Genomic DNA, 14,590 nt, shown 5'->3' with positions numbered 1-14,590 from the left:
TGAGTAAGTATGAACCTAGCAACATAAATGTCTACCTGAATCAGCTTCTTGAGGTTATCTCCTGAGGCCTAGACTAATGATCAGTAACTTGCTAATGAAATTGTTGTGTAAAAGCAATGCTAGCTTTTTAAAATTGTTGCTTTCTCTCCCAATTACAGTCTTCAAATAGGTGGGGGATTGAGACTTTGTTTCATCATCCTGCAGAATTTCATCAGTGTGATGCCTATACCAAATACTCCATAGCCCCAAAACAATTTGGATATTCATCCATGCCAACTGGGCTAAATCTTCAGAACATCCCAAATCAGGACAGTGATGACAGTCAAAAGCAGTATGAGAACAGCAGCACAAGCAGCCCTGAAGCACCATCTGAAAGCAACAGAAAACCAATTCTCCGGAGAAAAGTATTACGGTATGTAAAATGAAAGCATTTGTGAACCGAAAATGCACTTTTTGGTGAGATGAGATTTGAGAAAATTGAATATATTGCATATCTATATCTTGAAATGAATGGATTTTAAAAAAAAGTATCGCTAAATTCAACATTTCCTGCACATTTAAAAAACTATGAATTATTTAGTGTGAAAACAAAAATGACTTTGGTCAGGAATAGATTGTAATTTAATTAGTGCTGTCTCAACTCCATTAAGTGTTGAAATGTTTGATTCCTGAATTTCAAAACCTATTTGGACAAATTTCACCTGTAGAATTGAGAGCTGAGCAATGTCTTTACATATGGATTACGTGTACCGGACCCCTTGGACTGGATTCTCCGCACCCCAACACCAAAATCGCGGCCGGCACCGGGGCGGAGAATCCATTTCCCCGCACGGGACCAGCGCCGGTTCCCCGATTCTGCGGGTCCCGAAAAGCAGCGTACTCCGAGTACGCCGCGCCACATAGCACCTACCTGCAGCCATTGCTGGAGGCCTGCTCCACCATTCTCCACCCCCCGACTGGCTGAAGCCCCGACGACGTGCCCCAACGACGTGCACAACTCGTGGTCCTGTCGGCCGGGATACTAGCATGACAGCTGCGGACTCAATCCGCGACCGCCCTGGTCGGGGGCGGGCTGATCGGAGGGCAGGGGGACCTTGTACCCGGCCGGCAATGTTTGGGCGGGCGCATGGCCGATCAGGAGGTCTATTTTTAATATACAGCCCCGTGGTCCGAGTCCACGATTGAGCACGGTGAGGCCGCCACCGTGTGCATGCGCGGCTTCCGACCTGGCAGTGCGGGGTCCCGCATCTGCAGCAAAAGCTGCTAGTTTTTTGCCGGGTCCCTGCCCACAGTTTTTATGACAGCATGGGGACATAGTCCCAAAAACAGAGAATCCAACCCCTATCTGATGTCCCAAAATCTGGAAGGACCTGAAAAGTAAGCTGGCACCCTGGGTAGAAATTTGAATGAAACAATTTTACTCCGACTTTTATGTTATGAGTGCACGCTAGGCCTGGGACCCAAAATCTATAAAAACCCCAAATCATAGTATTATATGAACAAAACCAGAACCGAGTTGCATTGTATTTGCAGAGCTGAAATGTTATTGAAGTTCTCAGAATTAAATAGCTGTGATACATATCTGGAAATTGTCAGGGTTTTGTTTTTCTAAACAGCAGATGAAATGTTCAAATAAGCTTTGTTAATAGCTAGTTATTTATCATATTTGTTCTACAGAAAGGATTTTCCCTTCCTTGACCTTTCCCTGAGCTATGCACTTTCAATCACTCGTGGCTTAGAGCGATGGCTGATTCTGCATGACTTTCAGTATTCATACAGAATTTCTCTACAACCACGATGGTGGAGCAAATAGCACAAACTTTGTCTGAAGTCCTGCCAATCATAATTCCAGCTGCTTAAAACTTTAGTTGTAAGAACTTCCAACTATAGGAACAATTTATTTTTGCCATAGTCTGTTGACTTACGGTGTGACTTGTGATGCCCTGCAAGGATCTATGTTGGGGCCTCAACTATTCGCAATATTTATTAATGAGTTAGATAATGGTATAGAAATTTGCCAATGCCAGAAAGAACAGTTACAATAAATAATCCAAAAGGTTAATGGAATGCTGGCATTTACATCTAGAGTACAAGGGGGTAGAGGTCATGCTTCAGCTATACAAAATTATGATTCGACCACACCAGGCTGTTCACGTGGAATGTGAGGGGTTTGAATGGGCCGGTCAAAAGAGCGCGTGTGTTCGTGCATCTAAAGGGGCTAAAGGCAGACGTAGCAATGCTTCAGGAGACGCATTTAAAACTCGCAGATCATACGAGATTGAGAAAGGGATGGATAGGCCAGGTGTTCCATTCACGGCTGGATTCGAAGACCAGGGGTCTAGCAATTCTAATCAGTAAGGGTGTGGCATTCGAGGCTGGGAGAATTGTGGCAGATAAGGGGGGCAGGTATATAATGGTGAGTGGAAAGTGGGAGGGGGTCAGGGTGGTGTTTGTGAACGTCTACACTCTGAATTGGGATGATGTGGTATTTATGACACACATGCTAGGCAAAATCCCGGACTTAGAGTCACACAACCTGATCATAGGGGGAGACTTTAACACAGTCATTGGACCGGTCGGAGTCCAGGACAGGGAAGCGACCGGCAGTGGCTAATGAACGGAAGGGTTTTATGGAGCAGATATTGGGGGGGGTCCCACGTTCATAAAGTTTATTCCCGCATAGACTTATTTGTCTTGAGCAGGGCGTTAATCCAAAAGGTGGCAGGGACAGAATACTCAGCAATCACAGTCTCGGACCATACCCCGCACTGGGTGGACCTGCGGCTTAGTGAGGAGAGAGGGCAGCGCCCACTCTGGAGTCTGGATGTGGGGCTGCTGGCGGACGAAGAGGTTTGCAGGCGGATTAGCAGGAACATCCAGGATTACCTGGAAACAAACGACACGGGTGAGGTAGCAGCGGCAACGGTCTGGGAGGCTCTGAAGGCAGTTGTCAGAGGGGAGCACATTTCAATTTGATCCCATAGGGTGGAGGAGATACTCCGAGTGGACAGGAGATACATGGAGGCCCACGAGGCGGGGCTACTGAGGGAACGGTGGAGTCTGCAGGCGGAGTTTGAACTGCTGACCACCGGGAAAGCAGTAGCACAGCTGAGGAATGCAAGGGGGGCAGTCTGAGTACAGGGAGAAAGCGAATAGAATGCTGGCACACCAACTGCGAAGGAGGGAGGTAGCCAGGGAAATCGGGGGAGTAAAGAATAAAGGAGGGTAACATGGTCCTGGATCCAGGGGGGTGGTGAACGGAGTCTTTAAGGAGTTCTATAGTAAACTATACGAGTCGGAGCCCCCGATGGGAGCAGAAGGGATGAGGCAATTTTTGGACCAGTTGAGGTTTCCAAAGGTGGAAGAGGACCTGGTGGAGGGGCTGGGGGCCCCAATTGAATTGGAGGAGATTGTCAAGGATATAGAGGGCATGCAATTGGGTAAAGCCCCGGGGCCGGACGGTTACCAGGTAGATTTCTATAAGACATTTTCGGAAATATTGAGCCCCCTCCGGATGAGGACCTTCAATGAAGCTAGAGAGAAAGGAACCAACAATGTCCCCAACAATGTCACAGGCCTTGATCTCACTCGTTCTTAAATGAGGGAAGGACCCAGAACATTGCGGGTCATACAGGCCGATTTTGCTTTTAAACGTGGATGCCAAATTGCTCGCTAAGATTCTGGCCACAAGAATTGAGGATTGCGTTCCAGGGGTGATAGAGGAAAATCAGACTGGGTTTGCTAAAGCCAGACAACTCAATACCAATGTCCGGAGACTTTTGAATATTATTATGATGCCCTCAGAGGGAGGGGTAGCGAGGCGGAGGTGGTAACAGCGATGGACGCAGAGAAAGCCTTTGACCGGGTGGAGTGGGAGTACCTGTGGGAGACGCTGGGAGGTTCGGGTTTGGTGAGGGCTTTATTGGCTGGGTGAAATTGCTGTACCAGGCGCCTGTAGCAAGTGTATGTACAAACCGGCTGAGGTTGGGGTACTTCGAGCTTCACCGCGGAACGAGGCAGGGGTGTCCCCTCGCCCTGTTACTAATTGCCCTAGCTATAGAACCGCTAGCTATGGCGCTGAGAGCCTCGAGGAACTGGCGGGGACTGGTTCGGGGTGGGGGGTCGGTGAAACATCGCGTCTCGCTATACGCGGATGATTTGCTCCTGCACACTTCTGACCCTGTGGAGGGGATGGGGGAGGTTCTGCGGATCCTGAAGGATTTTGGTAGTCTTTCAGGGTACAAATTATGGGAAAGAGCGAGTTGTTTGTGATCCAGGCCAAGGGGCAGGAGGAGAGACTGAAAGAGCTGCCGCTCAGGATGGTAGAGAAAAGTTTTCGTTACCTGGGTATACAGGTGGCCAGGAAATGGGATGCCCTGCAACCTGACCCGGTTAGTGGAGCAAATGGAAGAGGACTTTAAAAGGTGGGACATGTTCCCGCTCCCATCTTCATCCCTAAGGCCTTTTTTTAGCAGGTGAGTAGGATCATTTCCGGCTTTGTGTGGGCTATAAGACCCTGCGAGTAAGGAGATCGCTGTTGGAGCGCAGTCCGGGGGTGGTTTGGCGCTACCAAACCTTTGCAACTACTACTTGGCGGCCAATAAAGCTATGATTAGGAAGTGGCCGATTTTGGGGGGGGTGGGGGGAGCAGCTGGAGGCAGCGTCATGTAAAGGTACCAGTCTAGGAGCTTTGATAACGGTTCCTTCGCTGTTCTCGCCGATCCGTTACTCCACAAGTCCGGTGGTGGTGGCGACACTGCGGATCTGGGGACAGTGGAGGAGGTACAAGAAGATGAAGGGAGTGGGTCTGGACCCCGATATGTAACAACCACAGGTTTGTCCCGGGTAGGATGGATGGTGGGTTCCAGAGCTGGCAGAGGGCAGGCATCATAAGGATGGGAGATCTGTTCATAGACTGAGGCTTTCCCAGTTTGAAGGCGCTAGAGGACAAATTTAATCTGCCGCCAGGAAACACCTTTAAATATCTGCAAGTACGAGCCTTCCTGAAAAAACAGGTAGTGGCCTTTCCGAAGCTGTTGCCACTGAGGATACAGGACTGGGTAGTCTCCGGCACCTGGGTGGGGGAGGGGAAGTTATCGGATATCTCCCAGGAACTACAGGAGGCGGAGGAAACCCCGGTGGAGGAGCTCAAGGGCAAGTGGGAGGAGGAGCTAGGTGAGGAGTTGGAAGCGGGTCTGTGGGCAGAGATTCTGAGCAGGGTTAATTCCTCCTCATCATGTGCCAGGCTCAGTCTAATTCAGGTTTTTTGGGGTAGAAGACAGTTGTATGAGGTGCAAGGGCAGCCCTGCAAACCATGTCCACATGTTTTGGGCATGCCCGCAGCTTCGAGAGTTCTGGCAACGGTTCGCGAGGGCAATGTCCAAGGTGCTTAACACACGGGTGGTGCAGAGCCCAGAGATGGCCATCTTTGGAGTGTCAGAAGACCCGGGAGTTCAGGGGGCGAAAGAGGCCGACGTCTTGGCCTTTGCTTCCCTAGTAAACCGGAGGCAGATTTTATTAATGTGGAGGGACTCGAAGTCCCCGAGTGTAGAGACTTGGGTTAACGACATGGCTGGGTTTCTCAGCCTCGAGAAAATAAAGTTTGTCTTAAGAGGGTCTGCGCTAGGGTTCTCTCAGAGGTGGCAGCCGTTCGCGACTTTCTCGGGGAAAATTAAAATGTCAGCAGCAGCAACCTGTAGTGGGGGGGAAGAGTGCTTCATTGGGATGGTGTGGGAAGACTGAGTCGTGGGGTATTGTCTATTTAATTGTTATTGTATATTCTCTTTTTGCACTATGTTAATGTTCACTGTAGTTTTGTTATTATTGTTACTACTGTTTTATTATGAAAAATTCTGCAAAACCTTAATAAAAATACTTTTTAAAAATGAGAGCCAGACTTTTTATAAGTGAGATTAGGAAACAGTTCTGCCTCCCTGTATGTAGAGAAGTTTGTAATGCTCTTACTGATAAATCGATTATAAATTTAAAATCTGAGATTGATGTATCTAATTCCTTGAAATTAAATAATGTTTTGGTTTCAACTAATAATAATCTTTCTTAGTGTCACAAGTAGGCTCACATTAACATTGCGATGAAGTTATTGTGAAAATCCCCTAGTCGCCACACTCTGGTGCCTGTTCGGGTACACTGAGGGAGAATTCACTGTCCAGTTCACCTAACCAGCACGTCTTTCGGGACTTGTGGGAGGAAATTGGAGCGCCCGGAGGAAACCCACGCAAACCTGGGAAGAATGTGCAGACTCCTCACAGACAGTGACTCAAGCTGGGAATCAAAATCAGGTGCCTGACACTGTGAAGCAACAGTGCTAACCACTGGTGTTCTGTGGTAGTGAATTCCACAGATTGACCCTCTCTGGGTGAAGAAATTTCTCCTCATCTCAGTCCTAAAGGGTTTACCCCTTATCCTCAAATTATGACCCCAGTTCTGGTCTCTCCCACCATTGGGAACATTCTTTCTGAATCTACCCTGTTTAATCCTGTTAGAATTTTATAAGTTTCTATGAGATCCCCTTTCACTCTTCTAAACTTCAATGAATATAATCTTAACTGACTTAGTCTCTCCTCATATGACAGCCTCTCCATCCCAAGAATCAGCTTGGTAAACCTTCGCTGCACTCCCTCCACAGCAAGAACATCTATCCTCAGATAAGGACACCAAAACTGCACACAATACTCCACATGTGGCATCACTAATCCCCTATACAATTGCAGTAAAAATCCCTATTCACATACTCAAATCCTCTTGCAATGAAGGCCAAATATCATTTGCCTTCTTTACTGCCTGCTGTACCTGCGTGCTTACTTTCCACGACTGATGCATGAGGACACCAAGGTCTCACTGAGTATCCACCCCTCTCAATTTGCACCCATTCAAATAATTATTTTCCTTTCTATTTTTGCTACCAAAGCGGATAACCTAACATTCATCCACATTATACTGTGCTTGCCATGCATTTGCCTACTCACTCAGCCTGTCCAAATCTCACTGAAGCATCTCTGCATCCTCCTCACAGCTCACCCTCCTACCCAACTTTGCATCATCTGCAAATTTGGAGACAATACATTTAGTTCCTCATCCAGTATAATGCATTGTAATTAATATATAATGTGAACAGTTGGGGTCCTAGCACAGATCCACTAGTCACTGCCTGCCAATCAGGAAAAGACCCATTTATTCCATCTCTTTACATCTGTCTGCCATCTAGCTTTCTATTCAGATAGATAGATAAAGGGTTCTGAAGGGATTTGAAAGGCTCGACACTGAGGTTGTTTCTTTGGGCTAGGGAATCTAGAGTGTGGACAGACAGTCTCGGAATAAAGAGCTGAGCATTTAAGAGATTTTTATTTTTATAATTCACTTGCAGGATGTGAGTGTCATTGCCTAAGACAGAATTTATCCCCATCTGTAATCGCCCTTGAGAAGGTGTTGGTGAGCTGCCTTCTTGAACCACTGCAGTCTATATAGTGTAGGTATATCCACAGTGCGCTTAGGGAGGGAGTTCCAGGACTTTGACCCATTGACAGTGAAGGAATGGCAATATGTTTTCAAGTCAGGATGGTGAGTGGCTTGGAGGTATCTGTTGCCCTTGTCCTATCAGATGGTAGCAGTCGTGGGTTTGGAAGGTTCTGCCTAAGGATCCTTGATGGCAGTGCATCTTGTGGATGAGAAACTTTGTCACTCAAAGGATTGTGGATCTTTGGAATTTTCTACCCCAGTTAGTTTTGACTATACTGTGGAATATATTTAAGGCTGAAGTAGACGACATTTTGTGTATCAGGGAATTAAAGGATTTAGGCAATGGGCAGGAAGGTCATGCCATGATATTGAATGGCGTAGCAGGCTTTGGGAGCTGTATGATCTATTCCTGCTGCTAATTCTTGTGTATTGGGCCAGAATGACTCTGTGGAATGACTAACACCACCAGATTGGCACTCCGCTCCTTTTTACTTACCCAAGTCGGGAGCTGCACTTTTTTGCCCAGTTTTCCGACTTGGGTCTGGTGAGAAATGTGCAGCACAGCATTTCCATTTCCAGAATCCTGCCAGTTCAGGGCAGCAGCTGCTGTAATCGAGCTAAGTTTAGAGGTCCCAGCCAATTGAGAAGGTAGATTGGTGGGTGGGGGGTCAGGGTGGTCGGGAAGGGGTGTGGTTGTCGGAATGCAGGGTGGTGGTTGGGGAAGGAGTCTTTGGGGGCAATTGAGGATGGTGGGGCTAGTCTGGGGGTTGGGGAGGTGGTGATTGGGAATGTTGCCCTGGGTTGTTGGGGGGGGGGGGGGGGTCCAGTATCGTACTTACCCAGGAGCTAGAAACTGTTCTACTCCTAATCTTTCCTGGGTAATTATTCTGTGAAGAAAGTCTTCTGAACCATTTGAAGTCTCTAATTTAATTCTGAGTATTTAATGGTTTTGGGTGTAAGGTAAATTGCCCATCGGAAGCTTTTGTCAAGTATTTGGAAAGTTTGTTTACCTATGTTTTGCAGAAGGAAGAATGGACAATTGCACGTTTGTGACGAATCAATGATCAGTGAAACGGACTCTGGTAAATATAATGAGCTTGTTATTTATCACTTCTTGAGAGTGTATGTACAAGTCCTTTCTACTTTATGAAGTCAAGCATGTTCCATTAGGCAGATTGGTCGAAATAAGATTTGTGTGCCTGTTCAGGTATTGGCTCTGCGATAATTAAATGCTGCTTAAAACCATTGCACCTAAGCCTCTTACTTTTATTATTCTCCATGAAAGAGTCATTAAGCCTCTCCATCTGCTGAAATGTTGCTGGTAAATTTCTGGTTGTCAACATGGACTGTAGAAAACTAGACAATCGAGTTGAGTAGTTACTTGAATAATCATGAATAAATCAATACATGGTCATTCACTGATCATTGGCAGTGATGAAGAAGAGAAACTGTCGTCTTTGTTTTGGTTTGACCAATCAAGTCAGGAGGACTCTGAACAATCCACAGTAAAAGATAAGAAGACTCGTGCTTTGGGAGATTTTGAAGGAAATACTTTCTCAGACCACCTGACTGGGACTGATATTTTGAGTCAAAGGAAGGACAATTTACAGGATCAGACCGGGCCTCTGTTTGCACTGGATAATATAAGAAGTAATGTGTTATCTAATAATATAGATACTGTCAACCAGCATAGCAGTCCCTGTAGAAGTGACTCTTCTAACTGTGTTTCAGCAACAGACCTCAACAAACCACAAGAGGAGGTTTTTGGTAAGAGTTAGTGTTTAGAAAGGGATTTGAAGGCTTGTCATCTTGCTGCCTATGTAGTCTCAAATAATGTTGAGTATAAAGGAAATTATACATGTGTTTTTTATTTCATCTTTAGAATAATATGTACTTGCTTTGTGATTCTTTATAAATAGAAATTTAAAACAAAACTGAGACCAGAAGCTGTTTTACAATCACATGGTCACATGTTTGAACTGTACTGCAGTCATGTTGCTGCCTTGTCTGAGGACATGTAACTTGGAGGTCGAACCTGCAATCTTCAGTGTGTGTGTGTGTGGCTAGATAACATTTTTTTGTTGTCAATTTTGTGCTGATCAAGACTAGGAAATGGAACACTTCCCATTTTGGCGATTTAGTATTCGCACCAAGCACTCATAGGTCTCACAATCTCCATTCCAATATCCAGAAAAACAATTCCAGCTGCAGAAATCTGTGACCATTTGGAGCAGGGTACAGAATCCGTTGTCATTACACAAAATGCAGTTCCCCTTACACAAGAAATCTAACCCACAATACAAAACATCCAAAATCCATAGGAATCTATGGATGAAAAAAGAGCAAGATCCACCTAGTTTGATTTCTACCATTCTGGTAGGCACACATCTCTGTAATAACCATGTTTGTTGATTAGTCATAACTTGTTTTTTAAATTTAGAGTACCCAGTTATTGTTTTCCAATTTAGTGTGGCCAATCCACCTACCTTGCACATCTTTGGGTTGTGGGGTGAGACCCAAGTGGAGAATGTGCAAACTCCACATGAACAGTGACCCAGGGCAGGATTGAACCCGGGTCCTCGGCGCAGTGAGGGAGGAGTGCTCACCACTGCGCCACCGTGCTGACCCTTGTCTAGCCATGACAATCAATTTTTATTCTACTGCAGTTCCAAATGCGAGACTAAGAGAAACTCCAACTTTGGAACTATAGATCAAATGTCATCTTGTGCTCCTAAGCATGCTCCATTTACAAATATGTCTCAAATTATTATTGAATACAGTATATGAATAGTGTTCTTAGAAAGAATGCCAGCTTATTTGTATTTAAGTGAATCATCATTGTCTGTTTCCATCTCCCTAAATTACCTGTTTTGTAGTTTTTGCTTGCCCAATTAAATAATTATTTTGCAAATTAGTTTTGAAATCATCCCCCTTCAAGTTCAGGCTGTCTTGATTCTACTGTCCTTGACAAAGTAAAATAATTTGTTGTGGTCTAGGTTATCTATTCTAGACTAAAGTGATTTAATGTGTAAGTTATATAATGAGTGCTCTGTTTATTAGCTCAATTATTGTACCAAGATTTATCTGGCTTACAGTCATTTATTATTATGGTGCAGGAATCTCTTGTCTGAAGCCTGATCTTAGCATAATTTTATTATAATCATAATTTGTAAATAACTGAACTTATCAAAAAGCACCGTCTCCATTTTCAATTTAGCATGGTTACTGTGCATACTCGGCCTGATTTTTAAATACGCTGCTGCTTCTCTTTTAACCTTCCAGCTTTCTCCCCTCCGCCTCCTCTCTGCTTCCTTCCCCATCCTTACTGCTTTTCTCCCAACTGTCCTAGCCATTTATTTCCCTTTCCCAACTCTGCCTGCTTGCCTGTTTTCCCTTATCCAACCTGCTTGCTCGCTTCTCTGAAGATGCCTGCTCATCCTCCCGACTGCCTCACTCTCTGCTGATCACCTGCTTGCCTCTTCTCTCTTCTGACTTTATCACTTGCTGCCGCTCTCCTTAGCCTTTCATGTGGGTGAGGGCTTAGGAGAGGGGCGGTAGAGAAAATTGAGGAAGTGACAAAAGGGGCATTGAGGGCATCAGACAAGGGGGTGGGAGGATGATGAGCGAGAATGGTGATAAGTGGGAAGCAAGTAGAAAGTTAGTAGAACAGCAAGGTAATGAGATTTTGGGGCCATTAGGTTCAAGACAGTTAAAAGGTTTTTAATGTAAAAATTATGGGTCGAATGCAACCCGCACTCATTACATGCTTTCTTACAGAAAAATGATTTTCGTTTGACATGTTTTTCTTTTAGGAACATGTTAGGAGTGCTAAACGAAGGATTTGTCAGTATGTGATCTGAAAATTTCAAAATTCAACTAGGGATTTATTAGTTTCCGTGGAACTGACAAACATCTAAAGGTTAAAATTTCTGGGGTAAAACATTTACCATATAGCAGAGATGAGAGAGGGGTAAGTAGTCCTGTTTTAATAGTTGTAATTAGGACCTGATGTGTACGCAAAGTTCCATAAAAGAGGTAGGTAGAACCAGAGGACAGACAGTTAAAATCTGGAAATTATAGACCAGTCAGCTTGACATCATTGATGGGGAAAAATAATTGAATCTGTATTAAAAGAAACGATGGACGAAACAGAAAACATAATTTAGAAAATGTAGCGGTGGAAGGAGACTTTCTGCTCCCATTCTTTGGGTGGAATCCGGAGTGGGAAATCCCGTGGAAGTCCAAAACACTTTATGCTGGTGAGATTTTCCATTGTAATTGTCCCGCCCCCAGCCAATGACATAACGGGAATTCCAATATTGCCTGTTAGATTGTCCATTCTCGTCGCCATATGAATCGTAACCGGTCTCCCAGGGCATTCACCTGGCGAGCAGAATTTGCCAGAGAGTTCGGGTGAGTGCATCCCTTGGGGGAGGGGGGTTCATACCTGGGCACTGTGCCTGGAGGATGGTTATACTTTTAATTTTTTACAGTGTGATGTCGTGGAATCTACCCCTTCATTTTTTCAGTTGTGGGCTGAACAATATGGTGGGGAAAAGCCCTCTTTGGGGATGGTGGCCATTTTTCCCGCCCGCGGTGTCACTCTGCCGATTTTTGGAAAAAAATCTGCCCTTCAAATTTTTTGAAGTGGTATCAAGAAGAGTAGACAAGGTTAATGCAGTAGATTACATATATTTGGGTTTTCAAAATGAGATGGCACATGATATGCTCACGACAAAGTTTAAAGCACGCGGAATCTGAATGAATAGCATATTGGTTGAAAAGTAAAAAGAAAGTAGGGATTAAGGCTAGTTATTCAGGTAGGAGGAAGGCAGAAAGCAAGGATCAGTGCTGGGATCACAGTTATTCATAATGTATGGTAATGATTTGGAACTAGGAACAAGTAACTCAGTCAAAATTTGCAGATAATGCCAAAGTGGGATTATAGCTGACACTGAGAATACAAGGACACATTAATTAACTTAGTTAACTTGAAGACTGGGTAGTTAAATGGCAAATGAACATTAACATTGAGAAATGGGATGTGATGCACTACAGCAGAAAAATTAAAACAGCGCCTGCTCCTTTAGAAAATTAGAAACTGGGGTAAAATAGCAAAGGAATACAAGTAATATTAAAAACAGCATCAGAAGTTCAGGAAATCAATTAAAATGCTTGTAAAACATGGATTAATTTCTGGGGGAGCAGAATTCCGAAGTAGCGAGGTTTTGTTAAACTTGTACAGGACTTTGGACAGGCCACACTTATCACATTGCGATAGAAACAAAGAAGAAATGTTGAAAAGGATTTACAAGCATGATATTGGAACTGAAAGCTTTTGGGAAAGATTATGAATTGTTTTTTTTTTCTTTATAAAAGCGGTCTTTAAAATTACAAATAGGTTGGAAAGGTTAAACATTGAGAGAATGTTTTCACTTGTGGGAGAATCCAAAACTAGGACTGTCAATACAAGATAAGTACAAATAAATCTAAAGGGAGACAAGACATTTCTTTACGTGGAGTAGAATGTGGGACATAAACCATAAGAAGTAGTTGAGGCAAATAATTTAGGTGCTTTCAAAAGGATATTGGGCAAATATATGAGAAAAAAGGGAAGAGAAAGATATGCTGAAGAGCTGAGGTAGGTGGAATGAGATATGTGTGGTGTATTAACACTGGGTCAATGTCCTGTTTCTGTGTTGTGTATGTTATGGAACAAAAACATGGATGAAGGTTTCAGCAGCTGATAAGCTGAGGCTAGGTGGACATGGGTAAAACTGTAAACTGGAGAATCCTCTCTTTACAGTATACAATCTTCAGGATCCCAGAGAACTATGTTAAAATCTCAAATACGGAACTCTCCAGGGACAGAAGTGTACATTTTGTTTGTACCAACCCTATTCAGAAATAAGCGACAGTTCAGTACTACCAATGCCACCTCCATGCAAGATAGTAGATGGTGACAGACTTTGAGGTTTCACGTTGCAAAGAAGCAAGCTGCAACTTTTCCTGGTTCTTTTTGATGCAGAAAAGGACCCATGAGGTTCTGTAGGAGGAGAGGGAAGAGTGGAAAGGCAATATGCTGCTTTGCGCAATTCCTATCACACACAGCAGTTGATTGTAATTCTAAACTGAGAACTCTTGCATTGCTTTTTAACGTAACATCACAACAACTTATTTAATATTGGTTCTGTAATCTTGTGTTAAACATTTTAAAAAAGATGCAGTCAGTGAATTGGGACAGAGGATCAGCAGATTTCGGACTCTCAACAATGAAGCAGAGTTTGACAGAGAGAGTGAAGAAGTGAGCAGCACCTCTGACGCTGGAAGCATAGCCGGAAGACGACCAAATTCTGCCCAACCATTCTTCACAAGAGATCTGGTAACTAAGTTGAACAGTGTGTCATGTGAGAGTACCTTTCAGAAATGGGTGTTTATTACTGCAGTGATGTCAGAGTGGGTGGAGCTGGGCTGTCTGTCGGCTTTTTACTTTCGTTTTAGGCTGTTTGCTGCAGGGTGTGTTTTAGTTTCATTTTCAGAGCTGGATAGCTGCAGTCACAGCCAGGTGTATGAATCTCTCTATTCTAAAGACTGTAAATCGATTCTTTGGTGATTTTAAAACTAATAACTGCTCTTAGTAGTGACTTTAACCTGACATGCTTCTGTTTAAAGATTTTTAAGTCTTCTGGATGTTAAAAGGACAGCTTAAGGCTTACATAGTACAAAGAGAACAAAGAACAAAGAAAAATTACAGCACAGGAACAGGCCCTCCAAGCCTGCGCCGATCCAGATCCTCTATCTAAAACTGTCGCCTATTTTCTAAGGATCTGTATCGCTCTGCTCCCTGCCCATTCATGTATCTGTCTAGAACATCTTAAATGATGCTATCGTGCCCGCCTCTACCACCTTCGCCGGCAATGCGTTCCAGGCACCCACTACCCTCTGCGTAAAGAACTTTCCACTTGTATCTCCCTGAAACTTTTCCTCTCACCTTGTACTTGTGACCCCTAGTAATTGAGTCCCCCACTCTGGGGGGGAAAAAGCTTCTTGCTATCCACCCTGTCTATACCTCTCAGGAATTTGTAGACCTCAATGAGGTCCCCCCTCAACCTAC

At 44.3% G+C, this 14,590-nt stretch overlaps 1 protein-coding gene across 3 annotated transcripts in view; it reads left to right on the top strand.

Moving 5' to 3' along the window:
• hyls1 (HYLS1 centriolar and ciliogenesis associated) overlaps positions 1-14,590 on the top strand; it is a 40,479-nt gene that overhangs the window by 19,493 nt on the left and 6,396 nt on the right. For all 3 annotated transcript variants that reach the window (XM_072512091.1, XM_072512099.1, XM_072512083.1), the window contains 3 exons: positions 159-412; positions 8,500-8,558; positions 13,698-13,858. In XM_072512091.1, coding sequence (XP_072368192.1) covers positions 159-412; positions 8,500-8,558; positions 13,698-13,858 — 474 coding nt within the window. The remainder of the gene's footprint in view (positions 1-158; positions 413-8,499; positions 8,559-13,697; positions 13,859-14,590) is intronic.

This window comes from Scyliorhinus torazame, chromosome 1 (assembly GCF_047496885.1).
Source record: "Scyliorhinus torazame isolate Kashiwa2021f chromosome 1, sScyTor2.1, whole genome shotgun sequence".
NCBI lineage: Eukaryota > Metazoa > Chordata > Chondrichthyes > Carcharhiniformes > Scyliorhinidae > Scyliorhinus > Scyliorhinus torazame.
Note: the sequence above shows the minus strand (reverse complement) of the source record. Positions and strands in the feature narration are given on the sequence as shown.